The 13090-nt window shown below is 33.7% G+C and overlaps 1 protein-coding gene across 1 annotated transcript in view; it reads right to left on the bottom strand.

Moving 5' to 3' along the window:
* The window catches only part of KCNH7 (potassium voltage-gated channel subfamily H member 7), a 606664-nt gene that overhangs the window by 75743 nt on the left and 517831 nt on the right, over positions 1 to 13090 (bottom strand). The window contains exon 8 of the mRNA XM_044666562.1: positions 9407 to 9806. Within this exon, the coding sequence (XP_044522497.1) occupies positions 9407 to 9806 (400 nt within the window). The remainder of the gene's footprint in view (positions 1 to 9406; positions 9807 to 13090) is intronic.

Raw genomic sequence — 13090 nt, 5'->3', positions numbered from 1 at the left:
AGACTAGATACTAAGTATTGATTATAAGGCAGAAGAGTGGTAAGGGGTAGGCAATGGTGGTTGAGTGACTTGCCTAGGGTCACACAGCTAAGAAGTCTTTGAGGCCACATTTGAGGAACCAGGACTTTTTGTCTCCAGGCCCCACTCTTTATCCACTGACCCCTCCAACTGCCCCAAAATAAACAACTTTTAAAGAATTCTAACTAAAGGAATCAAAGATCAATCATGATTCTATAGGTCTGATTGTGAAGAATGTTAACTACTGATTGATAGAAAGGTAAAGTGGTAAATAAGCAGAATGAGATATTTTTTGAAAATGATCAATATGGAGATTAAAAAAATTACTTGACTATGCAAAAATAAAGGTTTTCTTTTTTCCATTTGGTGGGGAAGGGGAGTGAGGGAGAGAAAAAAACCTTGTTAAACAAGTCCATTAAATTCCCAACAGTTAAAAAAGCTGTTTTACTTTGCTTCCCACATTTTGTACTTGTGAAAATATTTTGAACCTAAGCTTATGATTTTACATTTATCCCTGTAGATTTGGCTTATTACTCTTACTTTTTGTCCATGAATTTCCACCTTCATTTATATCTTTTGAAACTTGTCTCAAAAACTAGGATAAAGGTCAGACAAATCCAGCTTTCATCTCCTTAGTAACCAGCTCTAGGAGAGGGTGATCATTCTCTTCTCTTCTCTCCTCAATCCCTACCAAAATTCCTGCTATCTCCACCTCAGTAATGACTTTGTTCTATTAGTAGGGATTGAATCCAAAACAAAATTTCCCTCTGTTGGGAAAGAATGAAATTATCAATCAGATAAGTTAAGAAGTATTAGTTACAATGCTTTTGGTAGAGGGAGTTCTAGGAGACATCAGGAAAACTGAAGATCCCTTCCTCCCTCCATCATTATTATTATATCATATTTTTATACTAGTCTTGTTATCTATTTCTCATGCTTTTCGTCTATCTTCTTTTCCTGTCAATGTCATCTGTATTACATATCAGTTATAAAATAACCTTTTTTTTTCTTCCATTAAGTTCATGATTTCTCACTTTGGTTCCTGTATTTCCTCATGTGTATTTTAGTACTATTTCTCACCCCACTCATGCAATGATCACATTTTACCTATCTATCCTGTTTTTTAAAAAAAGCATATCCATTCAAAGTCATATTCCAATCATAGTTTGCATTTCTTCACTTGCCAGTGCTATCTATATTGTCAAATTTACCTTCTTTTGTTAGGATCTGTTATTTCATATTTTTTACCTACATTTTGGGAACCTGCATATAAATATTAGTTTACCATTCATTTTTTTTGGTGTCTCAATACTAGTTAAGTACTAAATTGTTTAATTTAAGCCCATTCTAATTAGGTCTGAAAGACATTGAGTAAATACATACTTCCCACATTTTGTTAAGTAAACTCCATCCCTGATTGGGAGTCAGTCTTTCCTGTAAAGGTTAAAGCCAGGGTTCAGAAATCCAAATCCTGTTCTTAGAAACCATGTTTGTTGCTAGCTGTTCACTTCCCAAATTCAATTTTCTCCATTCCCTCCCTTACCTTCATTAGGCAACAGTGAGGAAAACATTACCTGAGCCACTCTGATCTTTAGTTTTTTATCCAAGACTAAACTAGGTAAAACTTTCTAGGTTCCTACTGGTAGTGTCAATTGGGTCCACATGAATCATGAAAACTGTTTTGTTAAGTTATTGAAGGATCTTTGTTATATTTTGGATATATGACCAGGGAAGAAAATCTACCCTCTCTATTGTTCCCAAATCTTCACATAACTATACTGTCTCTGAAGAAGGATTTGCCAACTGCCACTACTATGTTTCTCTTCTTCCTCTGACCTTCTTTCATTTGATTGCTTCTGTGTTTCTACTTTGTCAGTTTCTGGAGGTCTAGAAACTGCTTCTTTCTCATAGTCATCTTCCTCCTCCTCTTCAGAAAGAGTCTCAAATTAGAGTTTTATAAAATTTCAAATGTATAATTGTCCTTTTCTTCCCTTTGTCCTCCAGATGACATTCTTCCATTCTTTCCTTTACTTGACATACATCAAATTTGTCCTCAGCCACTTAATATCTCCCCTACCCCCTTTGCAGCCCCACTTCAGGTTTCTGTTTTAGGAATATCTCATTGTCCCTGATTATCTAGAGTGTGAAGGATTCCTTGAATTCCTTCACTTTCTCTTCTAGGATGGAGATCAATCTATGCTTTAAATATAGCAACAACTTAAGATTGTGGTGGAAATTTAAATATTACACACAAAAGAAATTGCACAAGCCTACCAACTTCCTATACTGATTCAGATTCTGGGCCTTGTTTTTTTTGTTTCTTTGTTTTATGAGTATTCATATCTCCTCCTAAAAGTTTCTTTAATACTTTTGTAGATTTTTATCACCACCTAACAACTTCATAATCACAACTAACTTCTTTTACTTTCCCTAGACAATTATATCTATAACTTTCTTTTTCTTCTTCTCTCATCAGCTTTACATTCAACAATTTGTTTTATTTGCCAATTTAACTATTTGTTATATTTTCCTCTTTTAACTATGGGTCAGGGTGCTAATGGAATTGGGAATTTCCTCCTCCACTCCCCCAACCCCAATCCCAGCTAGAGATACTGTGAGCAAAGCAGCCATGGTATAGTTTTGGGAAAGCTTGAGTTGACTTTTCTTCCTGGTGAATTGATCTGCGACCCAACTTGAGCTCTTTAGGCAAGAAAGAATAGAAATGCAGTTTCTCATAGGCAATTGTTATTAACTTCTTTTCAGAAGGATTTTGGATTTTGCTTGCTTTCCTTTTTATGAACTGCTTACATATAAGGATATATTTCCTTGCTTGGAATTATTACTTTGCTTTTTATAAACTGCTCTTTAACTGCTTTGGGAAGCATTATTACTTGGGAGTATGTGAATATTTTTAGATGAATTGTTGGTTTGAACCTTTGGACTTTGAGTAATCAACTGTAGCACACAAATAACCACTACATTTGCCTTACCTTGCTTTGCCAATAATCTGCTCTTCCTTCTTGAGGCCTTTTAAGGTCTTTAGTACTCAACTTTTTTTTCCTTTTAGAATGAGCCTTCCTTTATATTGAGTTCTTCTCTATCTTTAATTCATGTTGTTCTCCTGTAGTTTATCCCTAAACTGAGCCAAACTTCTGCTCAAATTCAATCTCTGACCTTTTTCACAAGCCTAAATCCCTCAAAATCACTTTCATAATTTCTTTCTGCTCATTTGGACCTAGTTCTTATATGTTCCTTATAGAAGCTGGAAGAAGAGGGTTTTAAAAATCATACAGTAAGCTCTAGATTTAGAAACAGGAATTGAATTTGAATCTCAGCTCTGTTACTAGTTGTATGACTCTAGGCAGTCACACCATCTGTAGGAGTAAGTTTCCTCATGTAAAAATGAAGGACTGGTTTAGATGACTTCAGAGCTTCTAGTTCTACATCATATGAGCCTGTGATCTACTATACTTGAATTCTGTCATGGTTTTCAAAGTGTTATATGAAGAAGCAAAATTAAGTTCAGTTAAATACCAAAGAAACAAAGATGAGATGGGCAGCTGGATTCAACCAAGTACACATAAAGGAATGAATGAAACTTTCAGAGAACTGAAGGAATGACTTTCCTGATTTTCTGAAGGAGGGTAAAATGCTGAACAATTGGGAGGGGGATTATATATTTGTGCTATATTATTAGTATGTATATTATTATATATTATAGCATATATAGTATATATGATATAGAATATATGCGATGCTATTAGTATATACATATATTAGCATATATACACTATTATTATTACTGAAAAGATTTTATTAAGGAGTTATTAGTAACTATGAATTCTTATGACTATTTTTCTTATTTCTACAAAATTTGTGAGAATAATTCACACATACTTCATGGGTATTCTTTAGTAAAAATGAGAAGGGGATATACAGGCTATCACAAAAGATATTTCATAGCAAACTATAGCTTCAACATCATATAACTGACTGAAGTGTCCATAGAGATTATAATATCTCACTGTGCTTCCTATTTCTTGATTAAAAAAAATTGACTTGGTACAATAATATCAGAGTTAAAGGCACTTTTATAGCAAGATATCTCTTTTGTCCACAATAGAAAAGCCTACGAAAGATTCCTTGATAAAGGTAACAACATAAATAACTTTGATGATATTTTGATCATTAGTATCAAGTGAGGCATAAAACAAGGAAATTGTGATTTTTGTTATGGATGTCTAGGAGAGTATTTAATTGGGAGCTATATAGTCAAGTTTTCCAAATTCTGTTGCTAATGGATGACATTCTGTTAAAGCCATCAAGCCCTGGGACATTGCAGAACCTTTTAAATGAGGATCATAATCATTCAAAAGAGATACAACTAAGTAAGTGATATAAATGCAATCCAGTTGGATTTGTAGTTTGTTGAACTGGCCTAGCAGCACATATAGGTTGGATGCAGGAGAATAATGAAGTAGGTCTAGGATTGAATAAAATGTAGACAGTGGACTGGATTGTGTTCGGGAAATTACATAGTGTTTTCAATTATTACAAGCTTCTTCCTGCAACAAATACGCATCTTTTTTGATATCAACATTCTCCTGGCGAAGGCAACCATACCACTGTATCTATGGGATCAAAATTGCAGCTCACTTAAAACCATGGGAAAGATGCATGGTGGGCACAAGTATATTTAGGATTGTCATGAACAATGATCTGCAAGCAAAAAAGTAGAGCAATGTATATCACCAAAGGGATTAAGAGACCCAGAGGGAATTTCAGTGGACTGATCATGGAGTATATGTTGGAAGGCTAATGGCTAAGAGTCACACAGGGTGAGATGACATGGATGATTTGTTTTTTCATTGTTGGAAGTATTACCCACATTGATAGGATTACAGATCCATTGGAGTATTTAGCTGGAGAAGAGCAAAGCACTTTGCAAAATGTTTATTAAATGCATGTTAGGGAGCAAAGGGGATATAAAAATTAACTAGACAATGTCATTGGCCTTGAAAGTAGTTTACAACCCAGTAGGGGAGAAGAAATACCAAAAACTGTAAAAAAATAAATATCAGCGTCTATAAGGGTTACAAAGTGATATGAGAGTTCAAAGTGAATGAAATTCCCAGTTGGATAAAGCGAGAGATTAGGGAAGGATTCATGGAAGACATTATTTGAACTGGGCTTTTAAGAAAGGTTTAGATTTCTACAAGAGGAAATGAGGAATCTAGGCATTGGAAAATTTTTGACTAAGAATGCTAATCAGATAGCAAAGACTTACAATACAGTTTGGCTTAATATCAGAATATGTCAATGAAATCGTTTAAAATAATCTTTTAGAAGCAGGGTAATGCTAATTACAGAAGACCTTGAATGCTAGAATAAGAAGTTTTGACTTCATTCAGTAGACAATGGGTAAGCACTAAAGGTTTTTGGACAGGCGAGAAATATGATCTGATTTGTTCAATAGAAAGATGAATCTGATGTGTAGACTGATCCAATTTTGAAGAGATTATAGGTAGGGAGATTAGTTAGGGGAGAAGTATCATCGATTCTCTACACATTCTAATGTTTTGCTTACTTATCCTTAATGAGGACTGAGAGAGACAGCATGCCTTACTAGATGGAAAACACCTTGGAGCCATGAAGACCTGAGTTCAAGTTCCACCTTTGATTCATGCTGACTGTCTGAAACCGTAGAAATCACTTAACCTAGTACTTTAGGAAATTCTCTAAAACAATAAGTGGCAGAAATGGTGCTGGTTTGAATCGATAGAAGGAATTTCCTCTTCTCAGAGTTCCCAGTACCAGTGAATTCACATGTCTAATCCTTGTCTGTCTCTATAGAGTAGAGAGCTTAGTTTTTCAGAAGTGCTTATAAGACCAAAAGGAGTTGCCTGACCTTAAAAAAGGTATTACGAACAATTGACTTTTGAGGCAATTATCTATTGAGAGAGTGTGGTAGCACAGTGGATAGAATGCTAGGTCTTAAGTCAAGAAGACCTGAGTTCAAATTTGACCTTAGGCATTTACTAGTTGTATGACTCTGGGCAAGTCACTTAATCTGTGTTTGCCTCAAAATCCTGACTTTTAAGATTGGGATAATAATAGGGGTTGTAAGGATCAAAGGAGATTATATTTGCAAAGTGATTAGCAAAGTGCTTGGTACATAGTAAGTACTACAAAAATATTTTTATTATAAATGTTATTATTTTTATCATCCTCATCATCATTACTTGACTAATCTCATCCTCAGTTCTCAATATTGCTTTTTGATCTGATAATTGCTACTAAGGAAATGATCGTCTTTTGGTTGGTTGTTCTGCCCCAAACATAGCTGGCTCACTATATAGTTTTTACTTTCTGATTTATACCATAGTCTTTAAAATATTAAGCAGCCCCTATTATTCTTTGATGTTCTGAAGCAAGAACAAATATTTAGAGGAATGATAAGATACATACTTGAAGCAGGTCAGAATGGAGATGAATTATGTTTAACAGTGACTTTTAAAATAATATATTGAATAAATAAATACATCCCATTTTTTGTTAATACTGATTTGATTAATGCTTGCTTTCCCATGTTAATCCATTTTATATCCTTTAATCTGTTTATTCTTTGCTTCTCAGCAATTTGGAAACTTCTTAGTCTTAGTAACTTATTGTTGCTCAGAGTCCTGAGAGTTTAAGTGACTTCCCCAGATTCAGACAATGTTAGAAGAACTGAAACTCAGGGGCAGCTGGGTGGCTCAGTGGATTGAAATTCAGTCCTAGAGATAGAAGTTCTTGGGTTCAAATCTGGACTCAGGTACTTAGTAGCTGTGTGACTGTGGGCAAGGCTCTTTACCCACATTGCCTAGTCCTTAGTGCTCTTCTTCCTTGGAATCAATACAGAGTGCTGATTCTAAGATAGAAGGTAAATGGTTTTTGGGAAAAAAGAAGTTCTCAAGTCTTCCTGGCTTTGAGTTTTTCTCACAAGGTAAAAATCTCATTATTTTCAGAAAAACACTATTCTGTAGACAAACATTTCTCTAGTTGCATCTTTTGTTCTGTGACTAAAATTAGTTAATCAATTACTATATAACATTTTGGATATTCCTGAGGATCAATATATAGAAGAGCATAAAATATATTCAAGGTTTAAATCTTACAAATAAATTTCAGTATTATAAGTTTCATTTTCAGTTATTCTTCCTTAGGTTGTACTTCATATTCTATCCTTTTGTAAGATCTCTATGTAATAGATTTCCAAAATATTCAACACTTAACTTGTCATGAATAATACAGCTTTGAGTGATGAATAAAACTCATATTTAGGAGTAAAATCTCAGTTTTATTCAAATGTTAAAGTTAGTCTATAGATATTTTAATTTCCTTTATTTTAATTATTATTTTTTTTACTTAAAAAACCCTCTTACCTTCTGTCTTAGAACCAATACTTTTTTGGTTTTAAGGCAGAAGAGTGGTAAGAGCTAGGCAATGGGAGTTAAGTGACTTGCCCAAGGTCACAAAGCTAGGAAGTATATGAGGTCAGATTTGAACGTAGGACCTCCTGTCTCTAGGCCTGGCTCTCAATCTACTGAGCCACCCAATTGCCCCTATTTTTTTACTTTTTACTCTATCTTTATTTTTAAAAAGAGGTAAAACTGATCTTTAGGGTACATTTAAGGAAAGATAGAAAAATTGTATTGTTTTCCCTTTACTAAGAAGGAGCTTTGATTTTGCAGTGAAGTACATAACAAATAAAGAATAGTTACTATGTTCTTTGTTACGTGACATAAATATTGCCATTAGAGTTAGTTTTTTATGTTCTGGGAAATATAACATTGATAGTTCTAAGCAATATCTAGGAATTAAATTCAAGGTAGACAGGTTAGATATTTTCCCAGTTTCTCCTAGATCCAATAATAAACATTTTATTCTGTTTCCTAGAAAGCAGTAGTTCTTTGTTCTCAAAGAATTAAATTGAACCTTTCAAACAAAAGTCCTGAAATTATAGTTGTGCTTGTGTTTTAACATTTTACTTTAGTTGCAGCCCCTCTTGCCCAGCAAATCATAGAATACTTTGTACAAAAAAATGCTAAGCATATACTTAAATATATTTTAGCTGTTCATATGAGTGTGAATTAGGTGCTTTGGATATATGCAATATGACTATGGAGAAGACAAACCTTTGTACATTATATTTTATTAATATCTTTATTTTAGAAATTTCGGGTTCTAATTTGAGGCAGTTGGCCCCTATGGAATTTCTTTAAAATGCAGGTATGTAATTTGTTAAAGGCAAACTTCTTGCTTTCTCTATTCATCTGTGAGTATTGTGTATGTATTTTATATAAACCATTGAACCTAATAGCTGTTTATCAATATACTTCACAGGACTGGAAGAAGGAGTATTTGCTATTAGAGAAATCACCTCTGAAGGACTTTATCCATCAGGGCCCATGTTCATTCTACTTTTGGGTGTAATGTGAAATCTGTGTTTAAAGTCAAGCCTTTGCTTGGCTTTGGGATCAGGATCAACAGTTATTTAAAAGCAATTTCATTTTGTCATGCAAATATTCAGAACTGAAAGAAAACATTTACATACATATTTTTATATATGAAATGTATCATAAGTAAATTGGCCAACAAATGAGGAAAACCCATTTTAGAATAAGTTGGACTTACAGAAGCACTTTTAGAAATCCAGTATTTAAAAAACTGAAAGTTAAGTATCTGAATTTAGTTGATAATCTCAAGTTGATCTTTTCAAACTACTTTCTTGTAGTAAGGCGACCAATTTTAGTGGTTCTGAAATATGAGTTCATGTTACTATTAAAATATCTTCACTTTTAACAAAGGACTTTTTACCTCAAAAGATACTAAAATGGCATAAAACTGATGAACATCATATTGGCCCACTGCAATTATGGTTGTTCTCACATCCACTCTCCCCCCCACCCCCAAATTCCTACTGCAATGGCATAAGTAGATGACTGGACTCCATGCTTAAGGAAAAAGTTTTACACTTCTGCATAAGTGAAATGATGATATAATCTTCTGCATTCAAACAAGCCTCTACAAAAGAAGGAAATACTTCCAGAAAAAAAGTCTCTATTGGTAATAAAGAATACCATATAAAACCATTTCATTCCAGAATCCTAAGAATAATTTAATTCCAACTTCATTCTGGCAGTATGCTTAGGCCCTAATAACCTTTTATTGTTCTTTATTGTGTCTGTTTTGTCCAGATTCTGGAGAACAAAATATATGATAATGTTCCAATATGCCCACAATTTTCCTCATTTATATTTCTCCCCTCCCTTTATCCACAACAGACTTATCCTAGAGTTATCAAGGTACTCATTCTATTTGATAATCAGACAGAAATTTTACTTACAGCCAATCAACATGACACAAATGGAAAAGATTTTCTCCGAATTGGTGTTAGGAGACACATTCCCGAATCCTACACTTGTTAAACTGCTGAAGGTAAAGTAAAGTGCTGTAACGTATTTGTCTTTAATGGATGGTCCAGAGCTTGCATCACTTTGATTGTAACGTTTTCCAATTTGTTGTCCTAAGGTATCCAACCATCCAATTTTGTCAATCAGGTAAGGCCTTTCTACATTGCCAATGGCATACCAAATGCAAGCCAGCCAATGTGCAATTAGCGCAAAAATGCACATGAGAAGCATGAGAACAGCAGCACCATATTCAGAATATCGGTCCAATTTCCGTGCCACTCTCACCAATCGCAGAAGCCTAGCTGTCTTCAAAAGGCCAATTAATGTTGTGGTCTGCAGAAACAAATATGCAACATCAGAAAGTGTTACTACTCAGGAGGAGGCATGTTCCCAAATGGTAAACCCAAGTTTTAAAAAAATTGCTTTTAAGTGCAAGATCATTACAAGAGTAAGTTTTAATTAAATATTCATTTCATTTCTTTATTAAGATCCTGAACCACTTCCTTCTGAGATAGATTGCAAAGAGACAATATGCTGCAAATAAGGAAAAGACATTCTAAGAACCATGTATCTTGGACACTATGCTTTACTTTTTAGACTTCAACTAGAGACTTTAGTCCTGGACTAGGACTCTTTTTGGTAGGTGAAGCTGTATCTTTGTATGAGATTAAAACCATATTATAATATCAGTTTAACACTTCAGCTTTTAGATGTCACAAAAAACTACATATCTCTAATAATTATTATTTTATTAAAGCCATTCATTACCTTTACTGTATATTGGTTCCAAGGCAGAAGAGTAAAGGCTAGGCAATAGACGTTAAATAACTTGCTCAGGGTCACTGAGGGGGAAAGTGCTTGAGGCTAATTGTGAACACAGGACCTTCCATCTCTAGGTCTGTTTCTCAATCCACCGAGCCACCTACTTGCCCCTAATGATTATTATTTTCCTGGTATGTAATGGTAAGACCAGATCACATAATTAAAAAAAAAAAAAACACTTAGGGGGTTGTTTGGTCTTGAAATCTGATAACTCCAAAGTATACATTCATTTCTTGGATTTATTAAACAATGTCAACTATAAGTACTATATAATCCATGGGATATGTACTCATTCTATAGCTACATAGTAGTTACCAATCAATTACTGAGTCATTTAATCTGTATACTGCAGTGAATATTTATTTCACAGAATACCTTCAAATTACTTAAGAATAATAATTACCACATTTTAAAAAAGGAATATAAAATGGAATATAAACCCTGAAAGTAATCTTTTCATTTCCATTAAAAAATAAAAACCTCCTGATTCAAAGGAAAACCTTTCTATTAAAAGAAATGCTAAAATAAATTTCATTGTGGATTCTCTCTGACAGCCTACTATAGTTGAGGTATACTCATTTTAGCTGGCACATAGCTATTTTCTTCTTTGAGGAAATGCAGAAGATTTGGAGATATGTAATCCTAGGATCCCTGTTTTCAATACATGATTGTTTTCATTATATCAGATACTGGGGGATAAAAGATGGAAGACAGGGTAGAGAGAAGGAAAAGGAAGATTTAGGAAGGGGAAATTTTTCGTAAGGACAATCTTTCTGACTATATAAAAGGAGAGACTGAGGTAGAATTGGCCTTCTTTGTCATGTTTCATTTCATGGGTATTTCATTTAGGAAGGTATGGGCTCTGAAATTAAATAGGAACTTTGAATTCTTAAAAGAAGTAATATATACCTTTCAATTTATCTAACTTTTCCCCCAAAAGTTACAGCCTTGTAAAGGGAGGTAACACCTGCCTTCTAGCCGCATGTAGAAACCACCAGAGACTTTGACAGGTAGAGATTTGAATTCTCTACACATATTATTTATCATGTTGACAGTAGAAATTTCCCTGGCTCGCTCTTCAGTTCCCCATTGCTTTTAATTTGAGTGTATCCCCCACTTGTATTGTGACCCATTTATTTGTTTTGTAACTGGAAAGATGTTTGAGATTTGTTAGTTGAAACAACTATATCTTTATAGTAGCTTAGGGGCAAACTGTTGTATTGACCTAAAAATAAATAAAATATGATTTTGAAAAACTCTAGGCAAGCAGTTACTTAAAAGAAATGCTTCAAAACAAATATGAATTATTTTTTTGTTAACATATTGAGGCAACTGAATAAAAACAACTTTCATAGGTAAATTGTAGATGGTCGCAAAGATAGCAATGCTAAAAAGATACTTTATTTATAAATGAAAAAGAGTCTTTGGGCATGTTTTGGAAAAAAATCATCCAATGTCATTAGCATGTTCTAAGAATATACTTAAATTAAGAGAAATAATCTTTAAACACTAGATGTCATCAAGTACATCAAGATGCAAACTGACATGATAAATATAACAAAGAAAACAAGACCAATATGGAAGTGGGAGGAGTATGGTATAGGATATACCTACTTATGATTATTCAGAGAAAATGATTATGTAGTAGAGTCAAACAGAGTTCCAAGGTTTACTCTGAAACCAATACTAATCAGTTGGTCCCCATTTCTGTTGAACTATAAGGATGAATGTATATTGACTTAACAACCGAAGAAGTTCTCTTATGGTTCAGTAATATATGCCCATGTACAAATACTTATGCTACTCTGACAAGATAAAAAATGGCTCTGACATATCTATTGTTCCCTAGTTGATGCCAACACACCTGAGTATTCTTTGTTAGTTGCTGTAGTATACTACTGTACCACCAAAAGATAATTACTTTTATATTATAGTGACACTTTATATTAAAATAGCGCTTTTCATATCCACTGGTTTTAAATACTTAATGCTCATAACACCTTAGCAAAGACTCGAGGTTTATTGCTGCAGTTTACAGATGAGAATTAAATGATTGTCTCAAAATCTCAGAGGGATAACAAGGGAAGAACTTGAATTCTCAGATCCCTGCCTCATCACTCTAGCCACTTAACTATGTCTTTTCTAGTAGACACATTTGGAAAATGAATATCCAGGGAAAACCAACTAACAGCATTAGAAGTCTGCCCAGAATATTTTTTTCTGAAGCTTCAGCCAATTTTATTGATGAACATCATCTTGCTCAGAATGATGAAACCCATTTTTATTTGCTCAGTTTTAGAGTACATAATTAACACTTACCTCTCAGACAAATCATATTTGATCAGGCTTTTGCTAAAGACAGTTTTGCTTTAGAGACATAGTTTATCCCATAATATATTTGACTTTGTGTAGTAACCAGTTATGGTAAAATATGGGTCTTCTGTATTTGTAATTTTCATTTGGGAAAACATCCTTTTCAAGTGAAACTACATAGTAACCCATATCTAATTAATAGACAAGTTACTTACTGAAAATGAAAAATTATTTTTTAGTTATTTCTTTCACCCTATAAGATTCAGTTAGGGTTCTGCCTCCTCCATGAAATCCTCTCTGGTGTTTCCATGGATGAATGATATTCCACTGACAAATTTCTCATAGAAATTTTAACTTTTCTTTTGCAATTATTATAATTCTGACTTGTATTATGATTCATATTTTTCCATTATTAGCTTGTGAATGTAGAACCTATCTTATTTCATTGTTAGCATCTCAGCTTTTAGTTGACTTTTCACCTT

Source organism: Gracilinanus agilis, chromosome 3 (assembly GCF_016433145.1).
Source record: "Gracilinanus agilis isolate LMUSP501 chromosome 3, AgileGrace, whole genome shotgun sequence".
In the NCBI taxonomy this organism is placed as follows: Eukaryota; Metazoa; Chordata; class Mammalia; order Didelphimorphia; family Didelphidae; genus Gracilinanus; species Gracilinanus agilis.
Note: the sequence above shows the minus strand (reverse complement) of the source record. Positions and strands in the feature narration are given on the sequence as shown.